This window comes from Labrus mixtus, chromosome 14, assembly GCF_963584025.1.
Source record: "Labrus mixtus chromosome 14, fLabMix1.1, whole genome shotgun sequence".
Lineage (NCBI taxonomy): Eukaryota > Metazoa > Chordata > Actinopteri > Labriformes > Labridae > Labrus > Labrus mixtus.
This window is the reverse complement of record NC_083625.1, coordinates 24,454,307-24,474,808: the sequence shown is the minus strand read 5'-3', so window position 1 is coordinate 24,474,808 and position 20,502 is coordinate 24,454,307. Positions and strand designations below refer to the sequence as shown.

Here is a 20,502-nt window from a genome sequence, read left to right as displayed (position 1 = left end):
ACAGGCTTGGTATCAGACTAAGTGACCATTAGCACACAACAGAATAACAGTATTAATCTTTCAGCATCAAAGATTCATTGTGAGCCGCATGTTAGTAATGTAAACACCGGGAATTTGACCTGGTGTTTTTTTTGTCAAACAGTTATAGTAAAAGAATCTAAAAACAGCAATACTCCTGCTGACAGGGAACCTAAACGGAACAAGTTAAAAATATACGATAGAATATAAAGAACAATAAAATGTTCTGAAGGTACATCATCAGCTCTACGTGTAGTGCTGATGTACTGTAGCCTTAATGTACTCTGTAGCCTATATGAGGCTGAGGCGCTTGTTTTACTGACTGAGCTAAACCAGTGCTCCAGTTGATGACTTGCAGGCTGATTCAACACATACGAAAGGTCTAAAGGTTACTTTCACACTTTGACTGTTGTTTTGAAGTGTGTGTGCGAGTTCATGCTCACCCTCGGGTCCTTCTGTAAGAACGTGTGTGGGACGGCTCCAGGTCTCGTGGACACATCGAGTGGATTTGAGGTCTACAGAGCAGCAGACACAAATGGAAAAACAACATTTTCTGTAAATAACTCTGTACTGTCAGTTTGAGTATTTGGGTGTTTTTTTAAGAACGTGGGTGTGTGTTGAGTCCCCGCAGGTCTTACCTTGGGCTGAAAGGCGCCCTGCAGCGAGCCAAAGGGCCCGGTTGGAGGGATGACGGGGGGAAGGCCAGACATGGCCGGTGGGTATGAGTGGAAGAGCTGAGGAGGAAAAAAAAAGAAAGAAAGATTAGGCATGAGGCCGGTTCAGTTCATCAGTGAAATGCAGGACAACAGCTTCATGAGGCGGTGGAGAGAGATGGAACAAACATGTCAACATCCACTTTCTTTCTTTTTTCGAGGATGCTTAGAAGAGGAATTGCCTTCATGTTTCACAAACTGCGAGCTTTAAAAAAAATATTTAACTGCTCATTCCCGGTGGATTTAAGTAAGGGAAAACACTCCTTTGATATGAAAACTAAGATGTTGTAATACAAGCAAAAACACATGTAAACCAAACAAGAGCTCAAGGCCTCCATGAAGTGTTCCTGCTGAGAAATACTACTCTGTATAATTGTTCTTGTCAATCATATTTGCCTGAGCGGATGCGGGAGCATGTTTCTTGTTTCTCTTCGCTTTAATCACGGATGGTGCAACGGAATTATTCAAGGTCGGGCTGCCAGCGTGCGTTATTAGAAAAGCTGGAGGATATGCTGTGTGGTTTTAAATGCAACTTGTGTTTCCTTGTGCATCATGTTTTTAAGAAATCAGTTTATTTCACTGAGAGGAAATCGCTGCCGGGTATTTACTGCTTTAATAATAACAACAAGAAAATACCGCGGTCTGATAGAGAGCACTGAATAAACAAACAACATGCTGCAACATCTACATGATTTCTATGATATTAGAATCTTCCTTGAAGCTCTGAGGAACACTTTGTGGAAGCACGTGTGAGATGTTTAAAATACGTAAGTAATGATCATGAGGAAGACACTGCTGCAAGCGGACAAATACAAATGAAGAGCACTGAGTTTAATGCGGCAAATGTCTCGCTCTGCGTTGATTTCAATGCACGACAAATTCACCATAACATGCATGCACGATAAATCTTGTGCTCCAAGGTTTGAGTTTGCAACACAGATTCATTATTCACAACATTTGCAGTGGCTGAAGGGTGAAATGGCACAGCTAGGATGCTCACAGTGTCCATTAAGATGCAGATGAACGATTGCATGGAATCTCTCTCACACACACACACACACACACACACACACACACACACACACACACACACACACACACACACACACACACACACACACACACACACTCAGAGCTATAACATTAACTAGCATGGGCTGAAAGGGCGTAATGGGCAGGCAACACAGTGCTCTGCAGGCACATATTACACAGTATGGAAACTCACACTGTGTCTGTAGAAGGGGTCAACCTTTGTTGGGAATTTGTCAAACTGTGGGAGAAATAAAACACAGCTAAGTACAAAGATAGAGACAACATGATCATCTTTTCATATTCATGTACTGAAACAGGGACGGGCTCTTTCAGGGTAATTTCAGGGCGACACAAGACGCATCACAAGCTGTGTGTTAGGGCTAAAAACAGGGTTACATTTGGGATTATGATTCAAGATTTAAAATGTCAGCCCGGGATTTCAAAGTTGAACCACTTCCCACACCAGCCTGTTTTCATCCTCCCCTTTGTGTGATCATCTGAAGACCTTGTAAACTAGCGTGGATTCTGCGTCTCATTTGGTTTCCCTTTTAGTGGCGCGGCGCGGGGCTCAAGGCGAACATTTCCCCAGTCAAGACTAAACACTGCAGCCATAAAGCGGCTTTTTATGGCCTCATTAGCTGTCAGAGGCCTCGCCATGCTGCCTTTGAGGCATCATCAGAGCCAAGTGAACCCTCTATGGGCCAGGCAGTTAGGAGTACATGTGTGTGTGTCGGGGCGTGTGTGTGAGTTTTAGGTCCAGCCACCCCATTGCCTGTGGTCTCCCCTGACAAATAGAGGAGCTCTTAACGCAAAGCATTTGCCAGTAATGAAAACCCCCAAAAGGGACCCAAATGATGTCATTAAATTCAGAATGAATTAAGCTTATTATGCTCTGAAAGCTGGCTCTGAAGTTAACATGCTTCGGGCGAGTTATTGCCAATTTAGAAAATAGCAGCGACTCAGGTCTTGAGTCCAAGAGTTTGCCAGAGAAAACACTTGAAAGGCTTTCTGGGAGAATAAAGACATCATTGTGGCATGGACGGACATGGTCATCTTACTGAAATACTGCCACAGAAAAAAACCCACAAGTCTATAGTGTGCTGCTCACGCACATGTTGAACAGTATAAAATCTACAGTCTCAAAAGTACAAGGTGAAAACACTGCCAGTGCCAGGCCCGCCCACTCTAATACAAAAATACCAGTCATAAGAAGATCATTAAAGAAGAAGAAATCCCCAGTTCAGGAGTGTTCTACTTATCCTCACATTTCTGGCAGGGGTACGCACCATGGGCGGTGCCGGGGTGGGCATGATGGCGTGGGGGAAGGGCGTGAAGGTGTGCTGGTGGGTGTGCTGGTGGGTGTGTTGGTGCTGATGCTGGTGCTGATGCTGATGCTGGTGGAACTCAGTGCGCAGGTAGGGCGGAGGGCCGAGCGAGGCGCCGCGGTCGGCGCTCTGAGAGGCCAGGAAACGAGTGTTGAGCTCCTGACGCAGAATGTCTTGCTCTGGAGAAATAAAAGAGAAAGGAGAAAAGATTAGAGCTGAGTCTGTGAATGAAGGGAAGGTGACCTTTTTAGAGTTTGTAAGCATTCTTACAAAACTGATTCAACTTGACAAGACTACAGAAATCATTTTGTCAGGTTTTATCAAGTCAATGTGACAACAACAAGCTGTTTAGGAAAACCTTTTTTAAAGCTCCGAGATCCATATTTGCCTTTGACATCTTGTGTTTGAAACATGAACATGAACATGTGAAGGGGTCAATATGCACAGAACATCTTTATCACTGAATGACAGGTAGCAACACCTGAAACATTCCCCGCTTTACCCTTCATTTTATTCTAAAGGGAACTATTATTGCAAAACTTAACATCATGCTGTATTAGAGAAGACTTGAACCTCGGACTTGAGATCATATAATAGTTAGGAAAACATTTACTTTTGCAATAAATTAATTGAGAAGTACTCTTATTTTCACATCTGTTTGAACACAACTGGACAACTTTTTGAAACGTCGCCCCCTGCCGGCCAATGAAAGAAAAGCAGGTTTAAGGTAAGTGACACTATTTAATCAACATTTAAAACAACAGGGTAATTCCCTTTTATTTACTTTCATATATATATATATATTCTTCTGTATATACCTCCTATTGTTATTTTATTTATCTTTTTCTTACCTATCCTGCTTTGATTTCTGTATTACCCACTTTTCTGTCTTGCTGCTGCAACGTCTGAATTTCCCCTCTGGGGATCAATAAAGTATTATCTTATTTTATCTTTCAGCCTATAGTTTCCTTCCAGGGACTTATTTCAGGCTGTGCAATGAGAGGTTCAAGTTTTGAGAGAAAATACTAAAGTCTACCCTTTTTCCTTATTTCCTCAGTAAAATTGAAAAACCTCAGAAACCAACAAAGAACGCCTTCCTCCATTGTGAGAACAAAGCATGCCATCACAGTAAAAAGAAAGAAAAAGAAACGGTCAGAAAATGGCTCCAATTTTCAGCATGTCATTTTGAATTAAGGAAAGGCTCAGGCTGATTAGAGCTGCCTGACTGCTGAAGCTGTCAAACGCTGTGATTTGATACACTAGAGCCCCTCTGAGACAACAACATCTGTTGTTCTAATAACCTCTGTGCAGCCCTGTGGAGAAAGAATGGATTTCAAGTAATCACTGGCTTTTCTTCTAAATCCAACAGAACCTGCCCTGAGAGATTACATCTCCTCCAGAGTAACCTTATCCTTCCTATTCCACCGTGACTCACTACAATATTTTCAGCATTCATTTCAGGCTTTATTGGGCCAGGGGTGGGGGGGTGGAATTTGCTCTTCATAAAAATTTCATTAGTATCTTTTGAACAAAATCCAGCTCGCTCCGTTCCATATTGACCACATTGATTTCTTGCACATGAACGCCATTCCAGGTGAAAATGGAAGTTCTGGGAACGCCGCTTAATGTGAGCCCCTCCTCCTCCTCTTCCCACCCTGACCCTGACATTTAGCTCGACAGCACTGCGAGGAAATGTGCACAGGGTCTGTAATGGCTTCTGCTATGTGGCCTGACATGCTGGTGGATATTACTGGTGTGTAGACAGCCGATCAATCAGAGCATGATGGACCGAGTGTGAACTCGAGCTGTCCACACGCCTATAAACATACAAAACCCTGGGCATGCAGTACATGTGGAATATCTTGTTGTTTGTTTCTTTAAATAATTACCACGGTAACGCTCTGTCCCGCCCATCTGTCTCTGCAAATCGAATGCTTTCATATCAAATTCTGCTCTCCAATGATTCCTCTTGCACTTCTCATATGTCTCGACATGTGATGCAACATTAGATAAAAAAGGACCTCGTTAGAGCCCCCTCCTTACACCCTCTCCTTATGTACATCCACTGCGTCTGTGCACCTGTATGAAGGCTCCAACACATAACGGACCCTCACACACCGCTTAATGGGGAGTAGGTGTGGAGTCTACTGTGCTGTTGTACACTGTTTTTTTTTGCATTTTCCATTTTTAGAGAAAACATAAGAAAGAGAAAGACAACATTTATGTCTATGGGGACGAGAAAGTGAGGATTACTCAGACTTCAATTCGGGGGCCACTCAGTCAAATTCAGCCTCTTTGCGTGGAGCATGTTCTCCATCAAATAAACTACCCAGTGTCCCGCTATTTATGTCGCTAAGATTTGAAAACATGTGGCCGGAACTTTATTCAGGTTTGAGTGTGACTGCAAATGAGTCTGTTGCTTTGTGTTTATTTGTCATCTAAATGTGCAATCCCCTGCCTAACCAGTAGGGGGCAAGTGGGTTTGATGTTTGTTCCTGTGTCTCTTCCTGTTTTTTTCATTATTCCTTGTAAATGTTATCATGTAGTGTTTCTTTGTGCGTCATAAAGACCTGTTTCCAGCTGCTGCAGTGTTTAAATGTGCTTTTGAAACATGTTTGCTTAATTGACTGATTCATTGATGTTTACCAGAGTAGGCACTCCCAGCAGCAGGATGTCCGGGTACTGGCAGGGTGCTAGACGTTAGTGGCGGTGGTGGAGGCAAGGCCGCTGGAGGAGCGAACATATTGGGGTGATGAGGGTGTGGCGAGGACTGCAAGGCAGGGGGGAAGCTGTGGGGGCCACTCTGGTTCGCCGCCAGGGGCAGGGGGAAAGTGGAGGCTGCTGCTGCGGCCGCCACAGGAGGAGGAGGATGGTGGGGGAGGTGCAAGGAGGGAGTAGGGGGCCCGTGGGGCTTGGCGCCTGGGGTGCTGCTCCTGCTGCTGCTGTGAAGAAAGAGAGAAAAAAAAAAAAGCGAGAGATTGAGAAAGGAGCCAGGTTAAGCCAGGCGTGATCAGAGAAAATTAACACTTGTTCCTCCACATCTCCTCGTCTCCATCTGCTCCGACGTTCAATTCCCAGCACACTGTTTTCACACCTCGACTGTCCTCCATTTACAAACGCCTCCCTTCCTCTCCCTAGTGCTTCACAGAATTCAGGGCAAACATGATCCGTGAAAAACACCACATTCACAACACCCTCGCATGCAAATAAACCACCGCTGGCAAGCAGAACAGAACGAGCATCTGTCTTTGAACAGCTTCTGTTAAGGCACTTCCTCCAGAGCCAGGTAGTGAACATGTGCATCGGAAATGGGATGAGAGGCAGAGAGGGTGTGTGTGCATGTGTAAGCAAACAGTGTTTTGTAGTGCGTGTGGGTTTTCCCCCGGGGGGCAGTCGCAGAGCCTGCGTCTCCACAGCTCTGTGCGCTAAGCCTAAAAGCTCATTTGCAGCGCTCGCTCTTTGCTGTGGGCCCCGGCCGTGATTATTCACAGAGGGTGCCAGGCTCTGCTGGTGCACTGGCAGACTGCTGGAACTGGCACAGGCAGAGGGAGGCCAAGCCAAGTCTGAGAGCCTGAGAGGGAAGGCTGTTGTTGGGGACTGAATGGGTTTTGAAGGAGCTATCCTAGAGTCCTGCATTAATGGAGAGAGCTTCTCAACACATATAGGACACAGCAGACCAAACCCAGCCGTGCTTCTTTGATCAGCATCTTTGTCCTCAACCACACGAGGACAGGGAAGACAGAAGTCTTAGTTGTGTTGTAGTGCTCGAAATGGAGACCACTTTTTGAAGGTCTCTGTCTCGTCTCAGAATCAAAATCATTTGTGTGATCTTGTCTCTGTCAAAGACTGGGCGGACTCTGGATTTTAAATCAAGACTGGTCAAGACCACCACTGAAAGTATATTTTTTCCACGTCATTACTCTGATTGGAAGCAAACTGCCTCTTTTTAAAAGAACAAAAAACTGTAGTTTGATTTTTATCTCCCGGTTACGGACTAAGTGAGTGACACACAAGATGATGATTTTAGATTTTTCTAGATATATTATATATATATGTTGGTCTTGGTCTTGACTTGGTCTCCACTCTCGATCCCTAAACGTCTTGGTCTTGTCTCAGTTTCAGAGCACTCTGGTCTCGGGTCTGTCTTGGTCTCGGGTTAGTGTGGTCTTGACTACCACACTATTCCCTGCTGTTGTTCCGTTTAAGTTGTGATTTTATTCTTTTAGATCGATTTAAGTGGGTCATTAATCAGAGGGTTATTATTGTGAATATTTCCTTTGATCATTTTATATTTGAACATAAATGTTCCTTAAAGGAAGGAAAAACTCAGCTTTTAGCTTGTGCTCCCCCCATGTTCTTTTACATAAATAACCTTTCCTTTGTAAAATAAAATAAAAAAACACCATAATGGGAGTGAGTCAAGGTTGCACCAAACTCTCTCACATACTGCCGCTGTAACTGATGAGGGGTTGGAATCCTTACACAGCCTCGATGATAATGTGGGTGGCTAATAAATCACAGCCACTCAGAGCGCTCTGTGGCCCTTTTTATTCGCTTGTTAATAATCAGTGCTGCTGTTTGGCTCGGGGACTTGAAGCTCTCCCTGATAGCAATTTACATACTGATCGGGCATCATGCGCACTTTCAGCTCGAGAGACATTCTAGTATTTTCAAGTGTGTGTGAATATGGAGGTTTGTCGGTTCTGCACTGCACACAATTTTCTGCATCAGAGCGCATGAGGACATGAGCAACGTGACTGTTTTCAGTAATAAACTGATTTGTGGCTGTGTGAGGTTGTTGGAGTTGTGTCTCTTACCTGTGACCGTTGAGGTTGAGGCCGTTGTAGGCAGAAAGAGGCCGGGGGTGGCAGCGTGACGGGGGCCGGTGGGGCCCTCCTTGACTGGGGTGCTGCTGGTGAGGGTGATGGTTGGGGAGGGCAGGGGATGGTGGGTGTGGGTGGAGGCTTGGCGTTGGCGGAGGCCGGGGATGGGACAACAGTTCAGGCTGGTGCTGGGGCCGGGGAGGGGGGGGCGGCGAGGGCTCTTGGCCCTGAGCGAGAGGCAGGGCTGCGGGCGTCTGAGGCCTGGGGAGAGCCTCTGAGCGTTGGGGCAGGTGTGTGGAGGCCGGGGCCTGGGAGGGGCCGTTTGTTTTGGTCCGAAGAGGGGACAGGGGCTTGGGGACAGAAGGCTGAAGAGGCTGCTGGGGCGGGGGCGGGGGGAGGGTTTGGGGGGGCAAAGGTTTGCTGGGGCTGCTGGATGCAGGGGGTTGGGGGTCCTTGCAGCTCTCCTGGCTCCTCTCCTGACTGCGCTCTAGGCCTGACACCTTGTGGAGGCCCGGGCCGTGAGGCTCCTGGCTGCCATTGGTGGAGAGCACATGGAGGCCAAAATCTGGAACTGAAAAAACAAAAAGAGAAAAACAGAGTGAACAAGTTTTAATTATAATTCTTATATTCTAGCATGAGGTCCACTCAAAACAAAACCAAACAGCAGGAGCACAAATTAATGTTCAAAACAATTCAAAGAAAACAAATGGATCAGGACCTGCAACAACACTGCTCACAGATTTGGGTCTGACAGCACTCTGCAGTTGAATATCTCATATGTAAATATGAGAGCTACAGGCCTTTGTAGACTCCTGACATGCTCAGTGTGTGCTCTTTGAGCTGACATGCGCCCCCTAAAACTGACACACAAACAAATCTTTTCCTTCTGTTCCCTCCGTGAGGCCACGCCCTGCTGGGGTTTGAAGCCTTTAACAACATCCCTCGGGACAAACTACACAGCTGAAATGTGTTTTTCTTCTTCAGGCTAAATCACGCTGTATAAAACAATAAACATCCTCACCTTCATTTCAAGGTTAATTTCTTTTCTGGATGACAGAACATCCATTTGCAGGACAAATTAGATGAGTTGCAGTGAGATTTGTTAATGAGGCATTTTTTTGCAAGTACTGCCTGAAACTAAGCATTTTGTGTGAACAAAAAAACAAGTTGAATTTAGCAAAAAGCACACAAATTATATAAAAAATGTTTGTTTTCCTTTGCTTTTTATTCTCTCACTTCGGCCAAAGTCAAGGTAACATTGTGTCTTTACAGGACTGTACAAAGATTCTTTGATAATATTCATCTTTGGAAACTGTTGTTTGTCTTTTACTCAATGCAAACTGGACTGAGAGGGATTCATGCTACATATTAAAGGAAGCTGCATTAAAAGATTAATCGTAACATGTAACATTACAGACGCACATTTGGACAAGATGAGGATTCATTTCTTGCCCCAAAAGGCCTGGTTGGACTCCATTACGTCCAAAGTGTGAATTAATCCTAAGAAAGAATAATAACTGCTGTACAACGTTATATTCACACAGAACAATAGCTAATAATCTGTGTCCAGGGTATTTCTCTGCAGGGATCTCCTCCTACAGAACAAAGTGCTCAGACATCAGCAGTGAGCTCGCTCTAGAGGCAGAGAGGCTCATGGGGGATGACAGCGCATACATAAACTGTAATTAACTCTCCCCGGGCCTCAGAGGGGGTTAAGGGCAAGAGAAAGGGCTCCTCTTCATCTTCCTTAGGGAAGCCAGCTAAATCCTTTACCTGCCAAAGAGGTGTAGATAGGACCCAGTTCCCTTTGGACTGAGACAGCAGGCTGTCACAGCGGGCCTCCATCTCCCTCCGACACGCTGCTCCCTCCTGACTGACTCCACTGGGAGCAGGCTGAGCCGACAGGGCTCGACAAGACCCTCTGTCCATTAGCATTAAAATGCTAAGTGGGGTATTAGCAACACCAGGTGCATGTGATATCGTAGTTAAGGGTCAGTGGAGGTAATTCCTGATGCCAAATCACAATCAATATCTACAATAACAGCTATTGAGTCCTGACTTTTTGTGTGAGAGATGACTGAGGCTTCTGCCAGCCTGTCAGTGGACAATGAGTACACTTTTTCAATGTTTAATTTGTCTATGGGCAAGCACAAAGAAGGGAGGTCCCCTCATAATGCAGCTAGCTTACCCGTACATAAAAACTGTATCTCATTCATAGAGGTCTACGTGCAAAAAAAAACACCCTACTGATTTACTGTAGCTGTGAAATCATGATTAACTGTCAGATTATTAACGTTTTAACCACATGCAAACACTGCATCACGACATTAAATGACAGTTGAGCTTCCCACCCTGAGCGTGACCTCAGAGTAAAATGTCTGCTGTCTAAACATGGGGAATGATCAAGAGAGCCCAGTAGCCATTAAATCCATCTCCCTCGTCCGTGTCAGTCTTGTCCACTTTTTACTTATTACGGGCGGAGAGAGAGAGAGAGAGAGAGAGAGAGAGAGAGAGAGCGAGAGAGACTGCTGCTGGCAAACAACTCCACCGCAGCAGACGGGCAGAGCAGAAAACCCCAATTCTCAAGCCTCCCGCTGCACCTCTCAGTCCCCGAGGTCCACAGCTTGTTTTGAGAATGTGCTAACACGCTAAAAAGAAGGTGTCTATTCTGGTCATAATGAAGACTCCAGGGCCAGGTGGAGCGGGGAGGAGGAAGAAGAGAAGAGGAGCATACACTAGCTCCTCTCCCACGAGGGTTCATTTGTCAGTCTTCTTCATCCCTGGAAACAAATAAGCGCAATTCCCGATTGGGTTACTCAAGAATATGGAGCTCTGCTGTTTCTCAATGTTTCACCAACTAGTACGTGTTGCTCGGTGGAGCTTTAGGGAGGAGAATGAGGCCTGTGGGTTAGCTTGGGCGGCAAAAGCTAGAGGGCGGATTAAAGAGGTGAAGGGGGTACACGAGGGCTCTGTGGGGGTCAGCTGGATGTGTGTGTGCAGGAAAGCCGTTCATTAAGGCTGGATGTCAGGGGACCCAGAGAGGGGCTTAGGGGGATAACTCATTATCCCGGGGTGAGCCGTCTCCTGCTCACAGTGCTTTAGCTGCACACCAGCACCACTCCTGATTTGTATCTCCCTACATGGTTAAAGCTACACCGCCGCGCGCGATCATTACTAGAAAGGTTAACTCTGGTCGTCCAGAAGGGAATCAAATGTAGTAATGAAACACAGTACGATTAATGTGTCCAACACTTACACTCCCCAGATGTGTAAGTTTTACATCTTGCATTGACTTTCACCTACATGCCAATTCCTCGAAAAACATAAAAGAATAATGTTGATCCACGTCTTGTAATTAGTATAATAAATGTGTTTTTGTTTCCTTCACTCATGACCACACATTTTGCTGAACATGATAGCTAGCATGTAAGCATCTCATTCTTGCTTAGTCTTTTGTTTAAGCTTTCACCCCCCACACTATTTCTTGGAATTCAAAATCACCCTGAAATCCTTCACAATACTGAAAATTCACAATCTGCAAAACATGAATGAGACAAAGTACCACCCAATTTTGATTAAAAAAAAATTAAATTAAATTGTTCACATTGGTCGATTTTGTCTGAAGAGGGAGAGAGAGAGAGAGACGGACAAAACAAAAGGCACACACTCACGTAGAAGTCAAAAGACAGAGATGGGAAGAAGGGTCAACTCCATATATGGTTAGAAAAGCTGACAGGAACATTTCCCTGCATTTTACCAAGCGATCAATCATGGTAGCCCGATGTTTTGCAGCTTTTCCACCTCCTGAGATCGAGGGTGATTGCATGTTTTTGTCTCAAATTACTTAAGCATCATTGACTGCTGTTACCCCCCAATCAGCTTCTTCAACAAGCCCTCCAGTTTAAGGAACATCTCAAACATGCAGAAACAAATGGCACCCTGCAGAGCGTTTCATTGCAGGATAAAAACCCCTTGTGTATTTCCACAAGGCGTGCCAGACTGGTTTTGGCCTTATTCATGATCTATGTTTCATCCCACCTTTGTTATTTCTGTCCTGCAAAGGACAACAGCTCATTAGCGCCGTGCAGCTGTATTTACTGTTAGCATTTTTAATTGTACCGCTTCTATAACAACCAGCCTGCAGGGTTAATAGTCCCTGTGTATTTGTGGCTTAATCGACCTTCACCACTAAGGTGTTTGGATTGGTGCAGCCATGTGTGAGACAAACCTTTAAACCCATCTTTGCACAGCGCTGTGATCCACAGAGGGAGAGACAGCAGGCCTGGCAAAGTGAGCTGCAGAGCATTAGGAAGTTTATTGTGGTGTTAGGCCATGGCTGCAGAACATAAGGAGATTCATTTAGCCTATTATATTTCAATGTCATCCCTGGATACAGCCTGGCCCATATAAATGATTAGCAAACAAGTGCCAACAACATCAGCTATTACAAGAGTGACTGGCAGAACCTGTCCTTCTGAAAAACACATTAGCGCCCAACTCCGGCCAAAAATGCTGCATTGCTTTCTCTCTCTCTCTCTCTCTCTCTCTCTCTCTCTATCATGTGAGTGTGGGTGGATATGACAGCCTACACCCTGAAGACATCCTGACAAATTGATGGCTGTTGAGACCTCTGGGACATCCCAAGCCTTCACCTCTTGCCGTCACCCGTCCTCCTCAAAATAGAGCCCCGATGTCTTCTGAACCTTCACACTCATTTATGGGATTTCATGCAGGCAGGGGTCGCATAGCCGCAATCACACTAAACCAACAACCTAACACATAGCAGGAGCCACGGGACGCGACAGCTGAACGTGTTGTGCACTCAGCACAAAAATGAAAGACGGTTCAACTGATGCATACATGCTTCAAAGTGAGGTTTAATGAAACTAATGAATATTACATGCAGATAAAGTGATCTTTAAAGGGCGACAGCATTACAAGAATAGTTCAAATGGCCGTGTTTAATGTGTCAATTTTGTTTGTTGTTTGGTTTGTGTTTAAGGTCGTTGCCATCTGGGATTTTGTCTGCCAACACGTCAGTGCTTGTGACCTGAGTTAACCGCGGACACAACAGTAACAAAGATAGTAACTGATAATGCCCAGAACAATGGCAGTTCTCCTACGTCAGCATCTCTGTATGCTTGTCTCCGTGTTGTGAATGCAGTCACTGCACTGCAGACTGTGACAGCTGTGTGACTGCTGAGAGCGTGAAGGAAACAGGTGCTAGCAGTAAGGGTGGAGGAGCAGGTCAGGAGCTCGCTCTGCATCATGCATCAGGGTCTGAGGGGCAAAAGATGATGCAATGACAGGTAACCTGTGTGTGCAGAGCGCAGGTCTGACCTCAACCTGAATCATGCTACGACTTCAGCTGTTACTACTGTCATCTGGGGGAAAATGCAGCAGAAGTTTGAAATTGTCTTTTGTGCTATTTGTGATCTCTCTGGCTGCAAAATAAATGCAAATGTGTAAAGATTCATAGAAATAGAACCAGAGCAGTGTTTACTAAAAGAAGTGATAATCTGTATTTAGCTTGATCCTAAGTCTGTGTAAGAGTCTGGAGCTATTTCAGACATATTTCTTGTATGGCTGTATTTATGAGCAGTGGTACTTCTAAATGCAAAGGTCTACAAATCTTTGAGCTGACTTTTAGAAGGTGTAATGTTTACCACTAATCTCCTTCTCCTTTGGCATGTTGGTAAGCTAACATCTATGTTCGAGTTCAAACTAAAGCTGATGCCGATGGGGTTGTTATTATTTTTAGTGGTAGTTGGTCAAAATCAGAAGTAGCTGAAACACTGGATGAAATGTTTAGAGGTCAACCAGTAGATACAATCTATCCTGTGAGGAACACGAACATCCCAAACAGTTTTTAATGACCGATATTCAAATGGTCGCTGAGACATTTTACTGCAAACCAGAAATGCCAACCTGATGTTCAAATAGAAGAAAAATATCTAGGACCTCCCAGAATCATCTTCTGTAGACCAGGGTCCATTTTTAGACCTTGAAAAGTCTTCATTAAGGACCATGAATGTCTGAACAAAAAAATCAGATGTGTGCTGATAATTCTGCCACCATGGTGTAGCTCAAAAAACAACAGATTTGAGAGAATAATAATCAGCATGTGAATATTCTGTCAGATATTATATAACGGACATCACTGTTTGTACTTAAGCATTGTGGATTTTACTAAATGATTTTCTCTTTTGATTGGCAGTCTTAAAGCTCTGCCCTGGCAGCACTACACTTGAGGTGAATGGGATGGAAAATGTAGCTTTGTGAACTTACAACGAGCACTTTCAAAAAGCTTTTCTAAGAGGAAGCAGTGACAACTGCAAACCCAGAGCTGTCAGTCACGGCTGCAAGTTCCACTCATACGTTGTCGCTTCTTGCAACTCGTTCTTTCTGTCTTCACTAGGCATCCTCTGTCCCGCTCCCTGATGTGCAGCAGTAAGCAGACTCAGGCCTAAAAACCTCTCTCTGCTCACATCGCTCCTCCAGAGATAACAGTTTTTACCAAACTCCAGCTGAGACGGTGCATTTTCTGATAACTGCATCATGATTCTGGTGGAGATTCATTTGTTGTGAGGATATTCAGACTGTGTTGTGACAATGGCGGTGTTGCTAGGAGGGGTTTTCTGCTCTTTGCTTTGTCTTCTCTCTGCACACATCATCATCCTGCTTCTCCTCAGAAAACAGAAAAATAAACAGAGGGAGAGAGCGACTGTTTGCACAAGTTGAATCAATTAAAGCGCACACTGTGCTGAACCAGGATTCTGTGGTCCTCATTGAGAATTCAATCTTCGCACTGGTATGTCTCAGTAAACATTAATTACAATCAGGATCTCCCTCCGTGCTGGATTGGGTGCTCAGAAGCTTGCTGAATAACCCCCCCCCCCCTCAAAATATATTCACAGTCTCCAGTAATTCAGATGTTTTAAAAGAAAATGTTCCCTCAGGCCTAAGTCTGGAAACCATTAAATCCCTTAAAAGAAAATAAAGGAATACTGTGCAAACTGGCTCCTCTTCTATCTCCATATTTAGTTTGACAACAAAATTAGAGTTGTAATTGAGCAGCAAGTGTTGACAGTGCCTGACCTCAGCAGTGGTTAAGACAGCATATGTTCCCTGAAGAGCTTGTCGGTGAGCGGCTGCGCTGTGTTTATTTGTTCTTAATGAAGCCTGCAGTCGCATTAATGGCAGACATCTTTAACAGATCTCCCTCCCACACGGACGAGAACAATAAACAGCGGGCCAACAGTTTCTGTCAGAGCTCACTCTCCCTCGCCTGCACATGCTCGTAAAAGCCTCGGCTTCATCAGGCCAAAACACAACACACCGTCTTTTACTTTATTGTTCTTCCATGTGTTTGTGTCATTATAACAACTTCACAGCTGCACACTGTAAATGAGTCTGATAAAAAAGTGTTTCGCTGAGTACTGCCTGTGTGAAAGTAACAATGTTCACACACTCTGGAAAGTTTGTCTTCCTCCTCCTTCTCTGGGAGCTGAGTGAATACTCTGGAGTTGACATTAGCGGATGACATCTAAGCCCAACTCACATGCTTGTGGGACTTGACGGCCTGGCGTAGATACAGGCCTTTCTTGGACTGCCTGATTTCATTACTTGCAATGTGCAATGTTAGGCAAATTTCATGTACAGAGGGAGAAAGGAGGGAAACTGTGGCAATGTGTACAGTCCGAGCTGAAGGGCAGAACAACGCTGTGTGTGTCCATGAGAAGCTCCCCCTGTGCGTTTGCATGCCATGCTCCTCGTGCTTTGCAGAGAATGCATCGCCGTGATGCAATGTGAATCACAAACTGGGACAAAAAATATGATGCCATTGTTGATGCAATGTATAAAACAAAGGATGAATCTTCCTGTGCAGAGACAAAAAGCACCTCAACAGACATTAAACATGACTTTAAATGAGAAGTTTTGCTCAGGAATGGGTCTTTCTATTTTGCCTGTCATGTAAAAAGCTACAGACTTCGTGTTGATATGTCCAATGTTGCTGAGTAGAAGAGCACAGGCTTGCACTTTGGTCTGCTGGTGTCAGCTCGCAGAGAAGCTGAAACCCTGTGTGGGTAAACTTAGCTGGAGAAGCTTTCTCCCTGATCTCATCACCAAAGCCTCCTGAGAATCTACAGTCTATTAGCTCCTTATCCCCCCCCCCCCTTAGCTCTGAAGACTTTAACAGCATTAGCTGCTCTTAGATGGTAACACCACACTCTGTGATACCCCCCTAGAGTCTCCAGAGTGTCGGAGCACCTCACAGCAGTGAGTTCACAGCTCACAGGCATGCGTGTTGGACATGCTCCGGGCGTTGGGGGGCCTGACAATGATGGACGCTCCCCTGCTGGCTCTCCCAGACTGCTCCGTCATGTCAGCAGCTCTCTAAAGCTGGAGCCCAGAGACGTGTTGGGTTACACAACCTGGACATCACCCATCCCCCCCCCCCCCCCCCCCGTGTGGAGGGTCTTGGACTGGAGCTGTTTTATTAGTGCTAGACTCCCAGGGGTGGGCTGCTGGAGAATGGGAGAGGGAAGCTAAACAGAAATAAAGGTGTGGGTTAGAGGAGGGCCAACTATTCTGGCTGGGAGAGCGTGATAGTGTTCCAGTGAGAATACCACTGTGTGCCCACAGCAACACAAACCACAGCTTTAACAAGTGGTGAAAGAGAGAAAAAGGCCAAGAGCCTCCCCTTTTAACATCTATGTCTTGCCTGTCTCATTTGCTTCATGAATTTTAGATTACAAGTTGTGAAGGCAACGCATGTGCAGATATAACTTCATAGAGATAAATAGCATGTGTGCGGATGGTGATGTCATGGTGCGCCCGTTAACCAACACATAAACCCCTGACTCCTATTTAAAGATAGACCGGGTGTAACTGTGATCCTCTGTGAAATGCTAGCAATCTGTGGTAATTGGGCTTAGTAAGCCACTGAATGTTCTGTGCTCCTCTGACAGATGTTAGACCACAGAGAAGAAGCACTTACACATGTTTATAACGCGACGACGAGAGAGGAGCACACGAGGAGGAAAAGAAAAGTGACAGAGAAAGATTTGAAACTCACTCTTTCCTGTCTCCTACCTTCGCTAGGATCCATCCGAGCTCCATTCATACTCTGTCTCCTGTCTCTCCAGTCACAATGAAGCCATTTACTAACAGAGGGAAGCGGCAACAAACACTCCTCAACCCACAGTAGCTCTGATTACAGCTGCTCCTGTAATGGCTCTTAACTTGCTCAGTGTCTGGCTCTCACTGCTCACTTCTCACCCCAGCAGCATGTGGAAAATCTGCTGCCTTAGTTGGCTCCTTAGGGCCTAAATGTTTGGACACGGTCCCCCAAGCACATGAGGATGTATCTGTGGGATCAGTGGCTGCGGGGTGTCCCATTTCCAGCTCCCCTTTAGAGAACAAATCTTTATATATCCCTAAGGGTGTGGGGTCAGGCTGGAGGGAGCGTAAAGGGAGAAGAGCTGGGTCAGGGACTCGATGACGGGCATGCTGGCACAGGTGACCAACAGAAGGGTTGAGTGGAAAGCCGGCCAAGAGGACCGGACTTGTCCTGCCAGGGCAGCCCTCTAGGGGACCCTCTCTGCCCGCGGCTGACAGATCCTCTGCAGGTTTGGCTGTCACGCCCGGGCTCAGTGAGGCTTTGAAACAACAGCAGCGTGTAATGAGGATCCATCCAGTCCACAGCAACACTGTCACAGCGGTGTAAAACTACACCCAGAGACGTCGCAGCTGTGGAGTGAGGCAGACCGTTTGACCCTCAAACATGTCACATGTACGTAAGCCAGCTGATGGGACTTCTCCCAGGGTCTGATATCTCTACTAGTGAGGAGTGAGAAATGGTAGGAGGCCATTCTTTGTGTGTGCATGTTGTTCCCCAGAGACACACACTCAGTGTTCAGGCTGCTGAAAAGCCCTCACTAACTTCCACGTCAGCTTGCAGCTCAGGTCCTCAGCCAGCCAGCCGTGAAACTTCTGTCACCACTTTGCAACATCAACCGCATAGTGTCTACACAATGTATGGTCAGTATGTCTATTCAGACAACATGTCCAGACTACAGTTCAAATGCTGTGTGTTAGGGGCTGATTGCATAGAACGACAAGATCTGTGCACCCCAAGTGATTGTTTGTCTTACTTTTTCAAACAGGTTGCAAGTAAGAAACCTGACATAGTCACACAATTTAACCCCTTTTTGATTGATCAGCCACTGAAAAAACAATCTGTAGTGTGAATCTGGAGAGACTTTAGGCCACATGAAGAGCAACATATATGGTTATTTTTTTGGCACAGAACTGAAAGCTAGGAATCAATGCTTTTTTTCCTGTTCCCAGTAACACTGTTAAATTGTTATATTAGCAAGAAGGAGGCTAACAACAAACAGTCTGACATATTCCCAATGGTTCTACCATTTGCACCTTGGAACTCCATCACCTACGTAACCGTAATGTGTGACAAAAAAAAAGGCAGCCAAGTCAACATGGTGACTTGCAGACCATAATGGAAAATTGAGATTTGAAAATAAAAAATGCCATATGAACCTCTCCCATTGCAACTACACAACCTACAAAAGGTTAGCCTTCAAGTAAATGGGTTTCTTGCTAAATTAGGTGAGAGGTTAAATGCTTTGACTGGAGGCTGGTACATGAGGAAAGTTTTAAGATGTGCTGTTATGATCTAATGTTGACTCATTTAACCCTGGCCCTAAACACAGCTCAACATCCTGCAGTTACCACAGACCAGACAGAAGTACAATGCACAGGCACCTTAACCATTACAGAGTCTAAAGAGTGCAAAATTAAACTCATGTATCAGCGCTCTAACGCAGAAAAAGAAGTCCGACTACTACACCTTCAATCTCTCACTACTGAAAATGCACGTATCTGACGACTCAGGCATTTCATGACACACTGAGTGGCATTGCGACATGTGTTTCTTGTCAGTCACTTTGCAGCTCAGAGGAACAATAGACAATCGCCTGTTGGGAAAACAAACTTCAAACACAGACATGCCAACATCTCACTTACAGTCACATGCTCATAAAACACAAACCGGCTCATAAACACCTTCTTCTTTCTCACTCTCTCTCTCTCAAACACACACACTCAAACACACACAGTAACTGTACCAGTCAACAGGTCCTTTGCCACCCAGGCTGAGGTGCAGCTTTATGTCCCCTGAATGGATCTGTTCAGTGTTGGCCTGTCCTCCATGATGCCCTGTCAGCCTGTCAGCTAAGCCCAGCGGACTGTACCAAACCAAGCAATGAGGAGGGGGTTGGGGGTGTCTGTCATCTGTTAAGTGTACAGCTGGCTCCTCTGAGGTGACAGACAGTCTTGGCTCTTTCCTTCCTTCTTTTGAGACTCTCCAATTGCATCAAGGGTTGTTGAAGCTGCTTATCCGCTGTGTCAAGTGTAGAAAAAGCCCTCTGTCTCTCTCCCTCGCTCCTGCTCTTTCGCCCCTCTCTCTCTCTCGCTCTCTCTTCAGTGTGAGAGGAATTGGCTCGCAGCAATGGGGAGAGTGACAGCTCGAGCTGACACACTGACACCAGCATGATTTCACCGGGGAGAGAGGCATGGAGGGCTGGAAAGAGAAATCTGTCCCCAGAGACTCATCAGTCTGGGCCCCTTTCACTCTCTTTCAAATGGGGCCAACTGGTTTTACACACACACACACACACACACACACACACACACACGCACACACACACACACATAGGCTGCCTGCAAGGCTCAAATTCGATGAGTGTTAAAACCATGTAAGAAAAACTCATATTAGAAAGGTATTATCTTGAATGCAAGGATCAAATGACTGAAAATGTGTTTAAATATTAATTTGTGTGTATCTTTTCTCTTCTAAAACCTTTACTGACATTTCAGAAGCAGCAGATGTGTATGTGCATGTCAAGTGCTGTCTCTTTACCCCCTCACTCAAGTTTCACTGCAGTCGGATTAACAGGACACCCAAGGAAGAAATACAGCTGCTAATGGCTGCCTCCCTCTCCTCTTATCCCCATTTTCATTCTTTCTTCTTCCATCTTGCCTGGAAATGCTGTGTGGTCTGCCGATGTGACGGTAAACTTAACCATCCCTCACAAGACGGGAAAAACAAGGAGATGCAACCAGGCCTCTAGTTCTTCTCAACACTCTCTCTCTCTCTACTCACAGAACTCTTTCCCGGGAAACCTCAGTGCAGCCGCATCAACATGCTTTCCAAAATAACACCACAAATTAGCTGAGAGCTGTTGGCAAGCGTCGTGGTGATGAGCCGCGGCTGTGGGAGGGTTAGTGCAGGGGAGGCTGGTTGGGATTTGAGCTGTTTATTTGAACTTCCCCGTCGTCCAAACAGTCAGCTGCCTCTCTGCTCCCTCATCAAGCCTCGGAGCTTAAGCGAGGATTGTTGTGTCGGTGGGGAGCGAACAACTTGATATCCCCCTTCGGGCAGCGGCTGCCCTGAGCTTGGGTTACTTCAGGGGAACAATGCAGCCTCTGTCTGCAGCCCCCTGCTCCAAGAAGACATGGGCTCAGACAGGCTCACTAGTGTCATGCATGGCCAGGGGATTCATACATCAC

The 20,502-nt window shown here is 45.6% G+C and overlaps 1 protein-coding gene across 8 annotated transcripts in view; it reads right to left on the bottom strand.

The window, feature by feature from the left end:
• auts2a (activator of transcription and developmental regulator AUTS2 a) overlaps positions 1–20,502 on the bottom strand; it is a 339,678-nt gene that overhangs the window by 7,238 nt on the left and 311,938 nt on the right. For 3 of the 8 annotated variants that reach the window (XM_061055901.1, XM_061055899.1, XM_061055905.1), the window contains 6 exons: positions 7,906–8,482; positions 5,735–6,030; positions 3,029–3,267; positions 1,957–2,001; positions 657–752; positions 462–533 (listed from right to left, as the gene is read on the bottom strand). In XM_061055901.1, coding sequence (XP_060911884.1) covers positions 462–533; positions 657–752; positions 1,957–2,001; positions 3,029–3,267; positions 5,735–6,030; positions 7,906–8,482 — 1,325 coding nt within the window. Of the gene's footprint in view, positions 1–461; positions 534–656; positions 753–1,956; positions 2,002–3,028; positions 3,268–5,734; positions 6,031–7,905; positions 8,483–17,007; positions 17,229–20,502 lie in introns of those variants that run through there. The other 5 variants (XM_061055902.1, XM_061055900.1, XM_061055906.1 and 2 more) reach the window with 4 other exon arrangements.